This window comes from Neopelma chrysocephalum, unplaced genomic scaffold, assembly GCF_003984885.1.
Source record: "Neopelma chrysocephalum unplaced genomic scaffold, ASM398488v2 Primary Assembly neopelma1_75, whole genome shotgun sequence".
Lineage (NCBI taxonomy): Eukaryota > Metazoa > Chordata > Aves > Passeriformes > Pipridae > Neopelma > Neopelma chrysocephalum.
Genome location: NW_020897736.1, coordinates 14,687,429 through 14,704,021, shown reverse-complemented (window position 1 = coordinate 14,704,021; position 16,593 = coordinate 14,687,429). Strand labels below are relative to the sequence as shown.

Sequence of the window (16,593 nt, the reverse complement as noted above, 5' to 3'; positions counted from 1 at the left end):
GGTGTACCAGATCTGCCTCCTTAGGGAACAATGACCTGCCATTCCCAAGGGAGCACTGATCCATTACTGATGTATGTTTGATCTGAAAATAGTGACTTTTACAGCAGGGTGACCACCAGGGACTCCTGATGCTCAAGGAAGAGAGAAAAGAAGGATCAGAAATGGACAGATTAAATAAATTGCTGGGTAAATAATCCCTATCACTGCTGGATCCTTTACAGCACATCTGCTAATGAAGGGAAAGTGTTTAAGGTCAGAGCTCAGAGCTGGCCTGAGCCTGAATTCTAGGAGGGAAAACCACAAATGACATGGACTGTTTGTTACCAACATATTCAGGAAACTAGAAAATTGTGCAGGAAAGGGAAGAACTGATTTGTGAAAACATCTGTCTGTGACAGACAAGGAACAGGGGGTGAAACCTCTGGTCCTCCTAAACCAACTGCTCCACCAGGGTTTGGTCAAGAGTGAAATTCAGATCCCTGAGTCGCCTTCCAATACCAAAACTGCAGCAATACCACAGACTTTTCTGAACCTTTCAACAGATATTCCCTGTAAGTCACTGGTTTATCAGTTCAGCATTGACTTGCCCTGGTCAACACAGAATAGAGAATATCCCACAAATAATTCAATTATTTGAATTATCCCTTACTCACTACAAGTAATTCAATTTACCAGCAGTGGTCAGTGCCAACCCTCAAGCAGTGAACTGCTCACAGCAGGAGGATGACATTGTATTTCACTCTGCCCACAGCAATTTAAATCAAAATCATTCAGGAAAATGAATTGTGGGTTTTGTCAAAAACATTTTTTCAACTGTCAGCAATGAAAAGAACATGCTGAAACCTGCTGCTTTCCAATCACTCCATGCACACCCCTTTCCATTACTCTCACATGTGACACTGGATGCCCCTCACTTCCAATAAAGGCAGACCCAGGCAGTGACATTCAGAGAAAATTAATTTCCTTACCTTTGAGAGACTTTCCTGAAACTTGTCCAGTTTGGTTTTAGCTTCATTGTACTTTTTCCAGTTCATACACAGTTCATACACCTCCAGGATGTGCAGTAAAGGGGAATCCTTTAAGACACAAAAACAGGTTATAATTATTTTCTAAAAGTACCTCAATAAATGCAGATTTTGTCTTCCTTAGTACCAAAACAGTAAAGCTCTAATGTATTAAAATTGCATGCAAAATTGATATATGATCTGCAAATCTGTGATACTTGGAAGAACTTCCATTCCAAGATTTTCTTCCTTGACTGGGATTTCAGTGGATAAGCCAGGTTATCCCAGAGGGGGATTTACAGGCCACCTCCTTCCCCAGATGGTTTGAGAAACACTCAAATACACCCCTAGAAACACATCCCCTCACCTTCAAAAACAGCTGGAAGCCATTTAGAAGTGTTTTACTTTTCTGCTTCCTTAAGAAGACTTCCCAGATAACTGAGAGGTCCTGCAGGTCCCACTGGTGGTTTTCTGCTGAGCTCTGGATGTGCTTTGTTGCCTCAGCTCTGGTGGCAACGTCCACAGAGGTGATGATCCAAACACAGAGGCAGGGAATGATGTCTGCATCCTGGGAATGTCAAAAATAGTGGGTTTATACATCACCTCATCAGAAATCACTTGGTGAAATGTGTCATACTATTCACAATTACTACAAAACCAGAAAAAAACAGCTTTTAATGCAACTGCACGTCTACCATTGCCCAGAACTGTGCCCAAGCCTCAGTTCTCACTGCTCATTTCTGCAGGACAGTGACTCCATGGTACTCACAGGGACACAGGCAGCCAGCACACTGAGGACAGGGGCCTGTGCCCTCAGCCCTGCAGCCAGGAGGTGCTGGCAGGGGCTGGGGCTCCCCTGGCACTGCAGCAGCACCTGGAACAGACTCTCTGCAGCTCTGCCCTGGGCCACAGCTCTGCCCTCAGGACACAGGAACTTCCCCAGGGCCAGCACCAGGTGATCTTGTAAGGGGGCAGGGAAATCCTGAAGGATGGAAATGACCTGGGAAAACACAACCAAACCCACCTCTGCAGTGAGATCCACAAAGAGGGAGGGGGAAGGAGGACTGAAGCATTAAATACACAAAGACAAATAAAACATTCTTCAAATCCAGCTTTTTAAAACATTCTTACAAATTCAGCTTTTTAGAACAATTTCAGAGACATAGTGAGGAAAAAGGTTTCTGTAATTGTGAATGATTCTAATAAAATATTGAAGTCCATCCTGTTCTGTGAAGCTAAAATGCCTCCTAGAGACACTCAGTTCTGCCATGTCTCTTGTACTGCCCACAACAGAGCATGACAAGCCTCTAGTGAGGTGCTTTTGTATGATTATCTTTCTTTTCCAGACAACAACAAAGAGATCCAAGTTAAAACCCCAGACTTCCTAAGTATCATCTTACCTGGAATTTTCCAGTTAGCTTCTGCACACTTCCTGAATTGCTTTTACGTGTTGGTAATATTTCATTAAATTTTTAAATCATGTTCAACACTAAAAATGGAAGATTTGGATTTGCAAAAGTTTAGGTATCTTAACACAAAAATCAATTTGAGTTTTGAAAGGAAAGATGAGTGGCTTTATTAAAGCTTCCACTGGACATCTCGCAATTCTCCAATAAAAGCAAAGCACTAACTAAATGATTTTAAATTAAATTTATGATCAGTACGAGCATGTAATAATTTTAACTAAATTAAAAATGAAAATTAAATCCCTTCTTGACAAACGTCCAATTCACGTCAAAGAGACACTCAAATAACTCCTCTCTGAAAATTGTCTCCACGCTGACTAATACAATCACAAATGATTTTTCTAACAAGGGTTTTTTTTTTCTCATTTTTTTCCTTTCATAGCTCACTTCCATGCTCTCAGACCCATGTTACTGGATCTGCTGGACAGGCAGTTCCCTCTGCAGCTAATTCCCTTTCCTTGTGTCAGCTTTTCACACCCCAAGAGGAGGGAAGAGCAGCAAGGCTGGGAAGTGTGGTTGCAGGAGAGAAGGGCTGTCACAGCCAGGAGGATTGACATCCAAGAGCTAAATCCCTGCAGGTGCTGAGTTTGTCTCTTGTGCAGGAGCTGTCTGACCCTCCCCTGGGCCCAGCTCACCTCCCCAGGCTGGTGGCCGTGCAGGTGGCCCTGCAGCAGGAACTGCAGCCAGTCGCCGGCCCGGGCGCACTCCCGCAGGTAGGACGTGCTCAGCCCCAGGCTGTGCACTCTGCAGAACTGCATCACCAGGGCCCACTGCCTCCTGGAGTCACTGCATGTCCTGCAGGGAATTCAGAGAGCTTCAGCTGCAATAAACTGGAGTGTTTATCCCAGGTCTTCCCGTAAAATCTGACCCTGTGTGAGACCCACTGTCTGCAAAGGGCAGCACCGGCACTCCCAGGGACTTCCCTACAGACTGGTCACACTCCCCTGTGGAGCTCCCACACTGCACCCTGAGGACATTCCCACCCACCCAGGCAGGGACACTGTCCTGTCTCGTGTCTTTAATATTATCTAATACACAAATGGCAAAATTCAATGCTCACCCAGCACAACCCTCTAAATCATGCTGTTCTCACCTCTTTATTCCCTGATGCTCAACTGCATCCCAGAAGGCTTCTTCCAAGGAGGGCAGAACTGCTGCTGCTGCTGCTTTTTCACCATCAGCCAATTTTGTTAACTTTTCAACTGTTTAAAAGAACATATTACTATTGCTGAGATGCTATTTGGGATCTGAGTAAGGGCAGTATTTTCAAAAGCACCAGTGATTTCCTAGTTGGAACAAAGACACTTGTGGACCTGGAGTGAGGAATTCAACTAAAATTATCCCTAGGATAAATTAAATTTCCCTACAGCTTGGAGCACCTGATTTCACTGCTGTAATACAGTTTTCAAACATGAAAGAGAAAAGAGATTTGGTAACAGACTTTGTTTAACTCTCTATTATATTATTACAACATTAGGTTGAACCTCACTAAACATTACAGATCCCTAGGCAGCTGTGGGACTGTCTATTAGATCCTGATGCAGCTCTGAATCCATGATTTATTATATGTTATATAAGTCTTCCTGCCTTGACATGACAGGTTCAAAATGCACTTTCAAAATTAGTAAAAAACAGGAATAAAAGAAGAACAAAATCCTTAGATGATTTTCCTGCATTCCTGAGCCATCAGTCACCATCTTCCCATCCCTCTCTGCTGCTCTTCCCAAAAAACCCACAGCACTCTGTTTCAAACCAGACAAAAGACACCCTTACCCAAAGTGTCTCTGATTTGACCATGATGAGAGTCCTCATTTCTAGTTCTGTAGCTGAAAATCATGTTTGCAACTTTAAGGTCCACCCTGAGCTTGAGGCTGTCGAGACCCAGCAGCTCCAGGAAACACACACAGGCTGCTCCTACTGCAGGGGCACCAAAGGAGGACAGGGCTAAAACATGGGCCTCCTTCCCTGCCTGCTGGATCCTGGGACAAAAGGAACACACAGCATTGTTTTGTACATTGGTTTGGAACCAATTTTCTAACAGGACTATTCCCCAAGCAAACCAGCACCTACAAGGTTTGCTGTGAAAGGTAATTACAGAGCAAAAATTTCATGTTTATAAGAAATGTAGGTATGACAACAAAGCCTTACAAAAGAGAAACTCATCTGGTCAGAAATGATGAAGAGGAACAAACAGTGACTAACACACCAACCAGACATTCCAGAAAAAGTGATTTGTTCTGATGTAACTCCTACCAATTTTGAATTTACTTCATAGTAAATTTAATACATGGAAGATGTGTAATCTGACTGTATCCTTTTGAACACCTCATTTTGAAGCTTCAGCCAGAAAATTTAATTTCATCAACCTCCAGTATATTTTTGTCTTATTAATTTAACTAAAGAAGTGTCACCCTTTGGAAATGTCAAAGAAAAGGGGCATCTTTTCCCTACAAAGGGGTCCAGGGGCTCAGGTTCCTAAAAGAAGAGCCCACCTGCGTTTGATAAAAGTGGAACATTTCCCATTCCTTGCTTTCCTTGTGCAGATTTTATTTAGGTAATTCAGAACAAAGCTCACCTCCACTCAGGTGATATTTCTGTCCTACTCAGGTGATATTTCTATCCTACTCAATGCTGGGCTGAACAGACTTTAGGACACCCAAAATTTCACCGCTCACCACTCGTTTGCTGCCGGGGAGGATTAACGTCCCCCCACGTGCTTGGCTCTGACTTCTAAAGAACTCTCTGTCAGTCTGGAGGAGACTTACAGCTGTTTGGGGGTTTTGCTCTTCACCAGCTGCTGGCCCAGGAATGTCCCAAAGGCGAAGGAGGGCCGCCCATGGTGCAGGTACCAGAGGAAGTCCAGGCGCTCCTGCACCGCGTGCCTGCGCACCAGGGCAGGGTGAGAGAAGTGGGGCAGCTCACTGGGGGCATCTAGGGAGAGCAGCAGCATCAGCATGACCTGACTAATGGTTGAATTAAACATCAAAAAATGGCTTTTAGCTACAAGACATAAGATGACAATCAAATCCCTTTCCTCTGGTCCTGGTTCAGACCTCGTCATGTCCGAATCCCACTAAATTCCACTTCTCAGGGGAAAATCAGAACTCTGGATCCCTTCTGACACCCTCAGCTTGCTTTTAAAAGGAGACATTGCTTTTCTATCTTATATTTAGAAAAAAATCTGCCTGTGAAGATCTTAATGTAACTTTTCTGGGATTTCAGTTTAAAACACAAATTTAGTAAAATTACACTATTTTTTGGTGAAAGAAATGGCCTTTTGAGTCACTTTACCAGTGAAATCATTCCACTGGAAGGTATTTTTTTCTAGGCCAGGAAAGCATCTAAACCTTGACAAGGAGCATACCTGATGCAGCAAGAGTGTTTGTTGACTGCCAGCCAAACAATTTCGAGGGATCAAAGGGAACTAATGACTGAAAAATTAAAAACAAAATACATTGAGGCAGCTTAAGAATTTCCCATCACTGTCCTTTAACTCTCAGTTCTATTTCTCTTATACTGTTGAAAACACTTTAAAATTTAAATATTTTCATTTCTGCAATATTAAACAAGTTTCCCACTGAACACTGCAAGAATATCCCTCCCTGACATTCCAGGGCTGCTCAAGTTAAACACTGCAGACCCACAGCATTTACACACCACTTTAAAATTAAACTGTTCAGAATGAAGCTATAAACTTAAGCTCCAAACTAAGGATTCCAAGGAAACATGGCCCCCACCCTCCTGGCTTTAGCTGAAACAAGCTTCTCTTTACTTTTCTCCTGCCAAAAAGCACTTTGTTACCTGAAGAAGGTGGTAGAGAGAGATGTCAGGTGGCAAAATTCCATGAGCAGTACAGGAGGGAAAGAGAGCAGCCTTGAGTTTGGGGTAAGGGGTCAAGGCCATTTTTAAGAGCTGTGGATCAACTTTCTTTAGAGGTTTTTCTGTATCTTCATTCTGAAGAACCTACATTGCAAGGAAGCAAAGTTAACTAATTAAGAAGAAACTGCACTAAGATAATAACAGAACAATTTCTGAATGTGCCAAACTCCCTCAGGGGAATTTGACATGCAGTGACAACAGAGAAGTACAGGTTTTTTCCCTGTAAAATGCTTTTAAGTTGTATCAGACATATCTGCAACAGCACCTGATGTTTCAGGTGACTGTGCTATGTATCAAAACACCTTTTATGTTGATAAATTCTGTTCCAACACGTGGCTCACTGAGCACTTTTCTATTAAAAGCAGAACTGCTGGTTGCAGAGAAGCTGCTGAGGGCTGTGGTACCTGGTCGATGCCCCCAGGGCAGTACATGGTGGTGGCCAGGGCCAGCAGGGTCCTGCCCTCCAGCAGGATGCTGCTCACACTGGCCTGGTTGCTGGGAATCAGGATCTGAGCGTTCGCCAGACTCGCCTGGAAAATCATCTTCGGATCTTAACAGGAAAAAAAGGGAGATTTAGTTTCAAGCAAATGCAATATTAAATCATTAATCACACATTACAACTGTCCTCCAACTACGAAAAATCCTGAATTTTATACCTTTTGTTGTTAATACTGATTTTTCTCAATTTACTTACAAATACAGACAGGTTGAGCTGAATCTTACCAAGTTTCCCCCAGTTTCAAACCACAGTTTTGCCTACACGGATTAACTGGGGTTGAGCCCCACAGTTAAACACTGTGTTGGTTCAATTCTTTACCCTACACTGATCACACTTTCTAAAAAAAGCTTCACTTGGGCTTATTTCAATCTTTTGTTAATGTGTGACTCTGCAAGAGATGAAATGTTTAAAATGTGCAATGAGTTAAGGGCACAAATTCTACTGATTTGCAATGACAATAACAAAAAAAAGCAAACACATAATCCAAGGGCAGAGAAGTCAAAATGCACCAGAAGGACTAGAGAAAGGTTTCATTTTAGTGAGATGTGCATTTTCTCATGAATCCTCCTTCTGATCAACCTGTTGGGAACATAATAAAATTGGAGGTAATGATGGTCACACACAAAATAATGCTCACATATCTACAGCCTCCAAATCTTTCTGCACAGCTTCAGGAGGAATTATAACCCAAACTTTAGAGCTGGGGAAATGATGAACACGTGAGTGACTTGCCAAGGTCAGCAGAAGGTTTACAGCAGAGCAGAGGATTTAATCCAGCTGTGCCCAACCCTCAGCTGGAGCAGAACTGTGACCCCCTCTGGAGGGAGATTCCTACCTCGGGGATTACTGGCAACCCCTCGGCACTGCACCAGGAATTCAAACCAGGGATGTGCTTCATGCAGCTCCTTGTTATCCAAAATAGGGCAATTGGAAGGGGTTAAGCTGGAAATAAATGAACAGCACAGTGAAAACATGGTATTTGTGCCCACACTCTGCCCCAGTGTAACACAGCATTAAGGACTGGGAGCACCTGACTGGGTGTTAAGCAAACTAAAATTGATTAGATAACAAAAAATGTGTTGTTGACTTTTTTCTGGTCCACTTTTACCTTCTTGATAATTCCAGCGTTAGACTGGAGTTACAGAAATTTTAATTACGAAGCATTCATTAACTACAAAATATTCACACAATTCCAATGCCTAATATTGCTTCCTCCTTCAAATCCCAACTTATGCTAATTTAGATGGAAACCAGCAATCTGTGAATGTATGAAGAATGAACTCACACTTGTGTTCAAGTGACAGTTTCTGAATTCTCTAAATTCTGAGTTTATGAAGAGCAAGTTGTCTTGGCTCATTTTACATTGTATTGCTCGTAGCATTATACTAATTACAACTGTAATTGTTTCCTTTGATGACTGACACACAAATTAATATTAAGACAACCTCAATAAAACTTCAAAATACAGTTTAAAACCTCCCACACTGCTCCACAGATTTTGTTAAGTGGCGCTGCTGTGATCCAGGAGGTCCTTGTCAATAGACAGGAAGGGTTGAGGAAAACTCTTACCAACAACTGTTAAAATTGTGTCTCTTTAAACCCACATGGGGTTTGAGGGATGAAAAGCATTCTTACCTGTAATAGTCCAGGTAGGTGTATAACAAGTACTGCAAATTGTGCTGCAAGCAGTGGAGGACAAACTGAGCATGGAAGTCCAAGCCACTGGCAGAGCTGTATTTTGGGACAGGGTGAGGATTTTGCAGGACTCCCCCAAGGTATGACAGCCTTTGGAGCAGGAGCTCAAAATCTTCCAGCTCAGAACGGACAAAAATTCCCTTTCTGTCAGAAAGCAGAGAAAGCACAGACACTGATCAGACAGTTCTCTTTCCAACACGTTCTGAAGGGTGTTTCCAGCTCAAAATTAAAGCAGACCTTTCCTTCTCAGGGACTAATTCACTGCTGAGGAAAACACAATGTGCCAAAATATGTCTGATGGTGCTCAAACAACACTGTGGTTACTGCAGGTCACTGCAGACAACAAGGGGTGAGGAGGGAAATCCTGTGTGCTCAGAATTCCCACTTGCATTGCAGTGGGCATCGGGAACATAACTACTGGGAAAGATCCAAGGGCTGAGGGAAGATTTCTCCCATTTTCAGTTAACTGAAAGTGCAAGACTAAAATTAAATTTTAATGGATTTGTGCTGTTTCCAAAAAGAGCTCTAAATACAATACAGAAATTAATATGTATCAAAGATTTTATTACCTTCTCCACCCATCTGATTATCCTGATTATTCATACAGGATAGAGAGTTAGTGCAAAGCACTAAGGGCACATACCTGGCCAGCTTGTTGAGGATCTCATGTCTCATGTAGCTGCTGCACAGTGTGTTCTGGTCAACCATGTCTGCAGTCAGAGGGGGCCAGGCAGCTGCTCCACACAGAGCCTGGCTGGGCTCTGACTCCTCAATCCAGGAACAAACACTCAGCCAATCATGCTGGGCTGTCAAGTGCATCCAAAGAACCTCAGGACTGCACGTCTTGAGCTCTGTGTTTCAAAAAGGCAAATGGATGAAATCAGCACAAACAAATGTTGCTGAGGGAAATACTGATATTCCTTTACAAATGGAATTATGGAATGGTTTGGGCTGGAAGGGATCTTAAAGCTCATCTAGTCCCAAGGGCAGGGACACCTTCCACTGTCCCAGGTTGCTCCAAGCCCCGTCCAACCTGGCCTTGGACACTTCCAGGGATCCAGGGGTAGCCACAGCTTCTCTGGGCAACCTGTGCCAGGGTCTCCCCACCCTCACAGGGAAGAATTCCTTCCCAATATCCCACCTAACCCTGCCCTCGGGCAGCGGGAAGCCATTCCCTGTGTCCTCTCACTCCATGCACTGATTTTTAATGAACAGTTGCAAATATGATGCTGAGATGAAGGATATTGTTACAGCTCGTCAGAGCTTTATGTCGGCAAAGCTGGAAGTAACACCAGGTGCAGTGAGCTTGGGAGAACCTGGCAGAGCAGGACCCACTTACAAGTGACCATGCCTTAGGCAAGTCCCTTTCAGCTAGTTCCAAACTTTTCTCTACAGGAAAAACACAGATCCAGGGTGCAGCAAGATAAAACCCCACTGTTAGACCCATTTCACTGCTAAAAAGTGCCCCACTGTGGCACCTCCCACTCTGGTTACAGCAGTGCCAGTCCTATCCCACTGCAGTGTACCATGTCAAGGACAGCTTTCTAGTTCCCAGTTCAAGTCCTTACTCCCAGAACACTTGCCTTGGCGTGGTTTCCTGGGGAGAAGAATCATTTCCTGTGTGGGCTCATCCCACCACTGAGCCCAGTCCAACATGACCCGGAGTCTCCTGCTGGGGGCCCTGTGTCTGTCCCAGCCCAGCACTGAGTCCAGCACTGCTGTGTGGCTGGAGAGCTCCTGGTCCTTCCTCCAGTCACTGAACCTGCAAGGGAGGATGGAATTGGGGTGTTCCTTATTGCTCTTTTAATAAGCAGTCACCAATCTAACAAACAGAAGGTGATGAAAAGGTCAACAAGTTTTGCCAGTCCACTTTGAAGAGCTCTGGAAGTGGCAGAGGGACTGACATGAACTAAAGGTTTGAGAACCAAAGAATTACCTCATTTTCCCAAAACTGACAGAGCAAATAGTAACTATTGCAACATTTTTACAATTATTTAACTGTAAATGGTTTTTCTAGGTGAGTTTAGTTTGCTATATTATGGATGTATCTCAAAACCAGCAAACATTCCATCTGAATGTTTGATTAATAATTCTAATAACATCACTTGCTATTAAAACTGTTTCATTTATGGTGATGACATGAGTAGAAGGGCTCTGTTACCCCAACAAGAGTAAGTCATGACTTGGTTTGGAGAGAACATGACAGCAACTGTTATGTTAATGAGGAAATTACTTCGTCCCCCCACCGACCCTGATTTCTGCAAACAAAGACCAGTGTGAAATTAATGAACTTGAGACTGTATTTGTTAGTGCAGTAAATCACACAGAATGTAGAAGCCAGCACATTTTAAATCCTATTAAAATTATTAATTAATAATTAAAACTGTTAACCCACGTTACCTGGCAAGAGACTGAATCTCTTTATTTTCCTGGAAGGATTCCGAGTAAAAGCTTTCAACCTGATGCACAAAGTCTATCATTTTCTTCTCTTTTTCAGAAAAATAATTTTCTTCCCGTAAAACTTTCACCTTTAATTCAAATTAAAGTATTACCTCCAATTGTCATTTTGATCTACTTTTAATATATTCAAGTTGTAAATGACCCTGCAAGTGCAAACAGTTACCAACTGCAGGAAAAAATGCTGGGAGCAGAGGGCAATACACTTAAATGACAAGAGGACTGCATTCTGTGTGCAAGGACACGAGAACTAGAGCACAGCCACAACAAGGAAATGACATTTTAACCCATTTTTACTTGAACTACAAATATAAAGGAACATGGGCATGGCACTGGCATGTCTCAGTAACTACACTGCCAGGATGCAGGGACAAAACCTGCCTGTCTGTCTGAAAGTGAGTCCAGCACACTGGTTTCCCTCAGCACAAACACACACGAGGTTCAGACCCGAGAGCTGGACAAGAAGAGCCTTTGCTGCACTCACCAGCAGATCTCTGACGTGTTTGTCCTCTGTGTAGAAACAGATCTTGTGCAATTCCTGCTTCACATCCAAGCCCTGGCAGGAAAGGAGACACCCATTGCATGCAAACTGTAAAATGCAGCTGCAGAGGGATGGAATAAATGCACTTGTTTCCCTTCCAAAGCAAGCCTGTGATGTTCCCTTCAGCTCCTGAAGGTGTCACAGTAACCCAGGGATGTGCCTGATGTCTCCAGCACATCTGGGTACAAACCCTGTGCCCTTTAACACCTCACCTGCCAGAACCACCTCCACACTTTGATCATGACATTACCCCCCACAAACAGGCTCCCTCAGCCTTCTGAGGGCACCACTGCTCAAAGCAGCTCTTTCAAACAAGTTAATTTTCACTGCAATACCTGAATTTGGTGGAATCACATCCACAGGACCCCTGAGCTCCCCACACTCCCAGCATTCATTGACTTCATCAGTCTCAAAGTGTGAAGAACCAGAGAACGCCTCTCACCATATTTCTAAGCAGCTCTGAGGCCTCCCTGGTGTTGTCCTTCAGCAGACGGTCATAGACCAGATTCAAACCTGTCTGAATAAATTCCTGCAGGTTCTCAGCAGGATGTTGATGCATTCGGAAGAAGATCTGGGCCTCTGGCATTTTGTTGCTTAAGATGGCCTCAGCAATGACTTCCTAAAGCAGAGAAACAAAGGAACAAACTCAGCTATCATCAGTGTTACTGATCTTTTCTCCAATACTTTAGGACATTTCCACATCAGTGATCTCAGATATACTTAATAAGAATAGTAAAAACTGGATTACTCATTTTTACCTCTGGTGTCAGTTTTTCCCACACATGGCTTTCTTCTATCTCAGGCAGGTCTTCATCCAGATCATCTCCTGTGTGCACTGGATTCATTTGTGGGCGAGGATATTTTCTCAGGAATTTCCTCAGTTGAATAATGTAATCAGTTAGAATATCTGCAGCCTTCTGCAGGAACTCATCGGGTTCTGCCAAGAGCATCCAACATACCAGTTAAACAGGAATGGACAAGATAGGACTTCTGGTGTTTGGAAATGCTGAATGTTCTCCTGACTGATCAACAGGAACTTCACCAGCTCTTTCACCTGCACAGGTACTGCCAGTGCCCAGCACTCTCTGCATCCTGCCAGGACCCAGTCACAGCCCCACCAGTGCTCCCTGCCCTCACTGAGGTGTTTTACCCCTCAGGGACCAGTAAATAAGAACTGAAATTTTTTATTAATCCAACCCATTATTAGTCAGGTAAGTCCCATTTAAAATGCAGGGATGAAAATCTTTCATTCACTCATCTCTGGCACTTCCTTGTGTTAATTCTGGGCAAATGTAAACTTTTAATTAAAAAAAGTTGCTGTTCCCACTTCACTAAATGATAACACATTACCAGATATGACTCAAAAGGAGTATCCTTACCCTCTGTGTGCACAAAGATTTCTTCCAGTTGCCTGGTGAGGAAAGTCAGGGTGAGGTTCAGGAGCTGCTCAGAGAAGTGTTTGCTGTGAGGTTCCATATCATTCTCTTGGATTGCTGAGCAAAGCAAGTTTAAAGCTGGCCTGAGCTCTTCCAAATCTGCAACGGTGACAGACAAAGATAAAACATCTGCACTGTGCCAGAGAGAAAGGCAGTTCAGCTGAAACCCCTGTGCAGCTGCAGGGACTGACTTACTTCTCAGGTAGGTCTGGGATGCACCATCACTGCACTGCCCAGGCCCAGAGCAGGGAGCAGAGAGACTGAAAACACTTTCTTTGCTTTTTAAAAATAAGTCCACTGTGTCCAGCTGGCGATTTTCCAAACCCGCCTAGACAAACATGCAGAAGAACAATCATGCGTGGGTTCTAAATTCTACACGTGTTGTATACTTACTGCTGGTTCTCCTCCCACTTTATAAGAATGGTATAACAAACCCAAAACCTAGTTCCAAGGATTTCTTTTAATATCTGACATTTTGCAAGAGGACAAAAGCTGCTGCAGAAATGCAAATTGTTGAAAATGCTTTAGGGTCCAATCAAGAGGGATTTTTGAGCACTGCTTACTTTAAAATTCTGGTTTATTTTATTAATGGGCATTCACTTAGTTGTGTATTTCTACTTTTGGGTTACTAACCTGCTTCCTTGGGGCTTTATTGTTTATTTAATAACTAAACCACTTCTTTTTGCCCCAGGTTTAAAGTGTACTTCTAATTGTGTCTAAAACCACCATTAGCATTGCATAAGCTGTGTTCATTACTTGAAAGAAGTACTTTTGTTATTTGTAAGACATGAACCAGCTTTCCTTACCTCCAGGGCATGGATGGGAATGGAACATCGCTCCCATCCATTGAGGTGACAAACGGAATCCACGACTCCAGCACTGCCAAACATCATCAGCCTGTTCAAAAACTCCTCTTGGCTCACACCAAACAGAACTAAGGACAGACCACGCTCTGAAGAAGAAAATCAAACCATAATTAAAGATATTAATTATTAAAGCATTTCCATCCACTGCCTCTCTTCCCAAAGGATGACACAAAGCTGCAGCGGCTCTGTCTGGATTTCACCCGAGCAATGCAAGAGCCATGAACCAACAGCAGCCAGGCAGAAAGGAAAGAACACCACCAGAACCCCTCCAAAAGCTGACTGAGAACAAGCCATGAATCCATGAGCCCTCACCTGTGAGCAGCAGGCACAGTGGCACCTCTGCACTGCACTCCACGTAAACACTGTTTGTGCCGAAGTGGGAACATGTCACGTCTTGGGACTCAAAATCCCAGAGAGCAAGAGACAACCCCATGTCCTTTGTCACCACCACAAACACAGCTGTAGCTCCAGTGACCAGTTTACACTCCAGTTTCACCACTTCTTGTGGTGCTCCCCCAGGGATTTGTGTCCACTGGTGTCCTGCAGCCCTGAGGTCTGTGCCGTGGCTCTGCAGGGGTCTGGAGGCTGCCCATGTAACAGCCCGTGGAACAAAGGCCACCATCTTCTCTGGGTCCTCATAAATGTCAGGATCATGATCTTCAAGATGGGTAAAAAACTGATACCAAGGTAAATTCAAGTCATTCCCCAGATCTGGAGAACCTGGTCTTCTCCTTCTTACTCTGTCCCACAGTGAGGACAAGTGTGCCTTCCAGGACCTGGGGAGAAGAGACTAGGTATTACTCCAAGAACAATGCAGATAAAGTTTCCTCAGTTAAATAAAATGCACTTGAAGCTTAGAAAATCCATCCAGCACGTTTTAACCTTAATGTGGCCTGTTTATTTCTATTTAAATGCTCTGTGCAGCCAAGCTGAGTGATCCCAGCTGCATTAGATGACAACATTCATGTTTACCCTTTTTCATAGAAAATTTTCTTTTCCTCACAGAAAATGCCCCCTCAATTAAAAAAATTTAGAATGAAATTAATTCTGGACTTGAGTATTTTATTACATTTACATCAAGTTATAATTAACATGTTTTATCAGTATTAATACCCCTAAGGTTCACAACCAGTTAAAATGTTTTACATGAACACAGAGTATTTTGAAGGCCACACACACTCATTTGTGCTAAACAAGCAAGGAGATGTGAAGTCCTTGGGATACAAAAAATCTGTCAATAGTGTTTAAATGAAAGGTAACCCCTTATCAGCAATTACTGTTTGGTAGCTGTTTAATGACCCATGTAAAGTTCTCTCAGCCCATTTGCAAACATCATCCTCAATTCAAAGTATTTAGAGCAGAATGAGCTGATTTTACTTATCACAATTACAACTGAAAAACCCCCCAGGATTTATGATCAATGATGTAAAGGAAGCAAAGCTCAGCCTGTCCCAGGCAGGGTTTTCCCTCAGTACCTGCCCCAGGCAGGGCTTTCACTCAGTACCTGTCGGTGCGGAAGGGTGAGGGCAGGAGCTCCATGCTGTACTCAGAACTGGCAAGGTCATCCTCATCCACTCCCTCAGGAGGCTCCATGGGAAGACTTTCAGGATCTCTCTTACAGAGCAAATGCTCAGGGAACTGCCTGTAAAGAAATAAATATTAATTTTCACCTCCCTCTTGAGATTTTTTTGCTGTTTAACCCCTCCAGGAACCCTCAGCAAAGCAGGTTCCTCTCAGGTCAACAGCACTCACAGGGAGGTGTCCAGGTGAGCCATCAAACCCTGGTGCTCCTTCCTCTCAACTACAACCTGGCCCTAATTTACCAAGCCAAATCAGCACAGGTGTATCAGGAGTTTAACAATCCCAGACCTCACAGCATCTCTAAAAGGTGCTGCCACCCACCCTTGGCACTGAGAGCACCTATCCTAATCTTCCTAGGAAAAATAGACAATCCAATACAAAGGTTTTCTATTTGTTAACATATTTAATAGATCAATTAAAACAAATAGATGTTAATAGATAAACTTTCTTTTGTTAAAGTGACAGAGTGCAAACTGGAGCAAATAATAAAGGACAATGTTTAAACAAATAGGAAATTTCTGCTCTACCACAGGGCCAGAACTCAAAATAAAAAGGTGACAGCACCTCAACCATTGTAGGACCAAGGTCAGGGACCTGAGGTTAGCTGAACCCAAACTCTTCCTTCAGGAACCCACCATACCTGAAGTAGCTGTTGAGCTCCACGGAGAGGGCACAGTGGGCAGCACTGAGCACCACGGCCACGCTGAAATCCTGGGACACCCTCAGGGCAGTGAGAGGGGATGGCAGGGCTGGGCCCCTGCCCCCAGCCTGCCCCTCTCCCTGCCACAGGGCCACACTGATCCTGCCTAGGCTGGCACCATCAAAAGAGTCAAATATGTCTTTAGACAGCGTCAAGGAAAACCCCAGGGCTCGCAGGCTCCAACAAAGGAGTTACACAGAAGGGGCAGATGGTGAATTTTGGGTAACTTGTGGTCCAGGCCAAGCTCTGTCCCACAGAACATGAGGAGTGTTTGTTTTCCAAGAGCATTCCAAGCTCAGCTGGGATCAGCAGAGGATTGTGCTGCACAAACATGCCACTTGTGCCACCTCAGAGGAGTTAAGTGATACTTGGAGTGACCTGTCCTGGCATTCTGTGGGGAGGAAAAGCTACCCTGAGCTCACTGCACTGTTACAGGGGTCAAATGGCCAGGAAAAGGCACCCTGAGCTC

At 43.8% G+C, this 16,593-nt stretch overlaps 1 protein-coding gene across 1 annotated transcript in view; it reads right to left on the bottom strand.

Annotated features, from left to right (window-relative positions):
• SPG11 (SPG11, spatacsin vesicle trafficking associated) overlaps nucleotides 1–16,593 on the bottom strand; it is a 29,003-nt gene that overhangs the window by 9,618 nt on the left and 2,792 nt on the right. The window contains exons 4-27 of the mRNA XM_027688204.1: nucleotides 16,065–16,263; nucleotides 15,348–15,485; nucleotides 14,156–14,619; nucleotides 13,784–13,929; nucleotides 13,173–13,305; nucleotides 12,921–13,076; nucleotides 12,300–12,478; nucleotides 11,984–12,160; nucleotides 11,485–11,556; nucleotides 10,944–11,071; nucleotides 10,127–10,305; nucleotides 9,187–9,394; nucleotides 8,484–8,687; nucleotides 7,684–7,790; nucleotides 6,754–6,899; nucleotides 6,272–6,433; nucleotides 5,835–5,901; nucleotides 5,236–5,401; nucleotides 4,244–4,449; nucleotides 3,564–3,672; nucleotides 3,106–3,265; nucleotides 1,774–2,004; nucleotides 1,372–1,572; nucleotides 915–1,076 (exon numbers count right to left, since the gene is read on the bottom strand). Coding sequence (XP_027544005.1) covers nucleotides 915–1,076; nucleotides 1,372–1,572; nucleotides 1,774–2,004; nucleotides 3,106–3,265; nucleotides 3,564–3,672; nucleotides 4,244–4,449; nucleotides 5,236–5,401; nucleotides 5,835–5,901; nucleotides 6,272–6,433; nucleotides 6,754–6,899; nucleotides 7,684–7,790; nucleotides 8,484–8,687; nucleotides 9,187–9,394; nucleotides 10,127–10,305; nucleotides 10,944–11,071; nucleotides 11,485–11,556; nucleotides 11,984–12,160; nucleotides 12,300–12,478; nucleotides 12,921–13,076; nucleotides 13,173–13,305; nucleotides 13,784–13,929; nucleotides 14,156–14,619; nucleotides 15,348–15,485; nucleotides 16,065–16,263 — 4,100 coding nt within the window. The remainder of the gene's footprint in view (nucleotides 1–914; nucleotides 1,077–1,371; nucleotides 1,573–1,773; nucleotides 2,005–3,105; nucleotides 3,266–3,563; nucleotides 3,673–4,243; nucleotides 4,450–5,235; nucleotides 5,402–5,834; nucleotides 5,902–6,271; nucleotides 6,434–6,753; nucleotides 6,900–7,683; nucleotides 7,791–8,483; nucleotides 8,688–9,186; nucleotides 9,395–10,126; nucleotides 10,306–10,943; nucleotides 11,072–11,484; nucleotides 11,557–11,983; nucleotides 12,161–12,299; nucleotides 12,479–12,920; nucleotides 13,077–13,172; nucleotides 13,306–13,783; nucleotides 13,930–14,155; nucleotides 14,620–15,347; nucleotides 15,486–16,064; nucleotides 16,264–16,593) is intronic.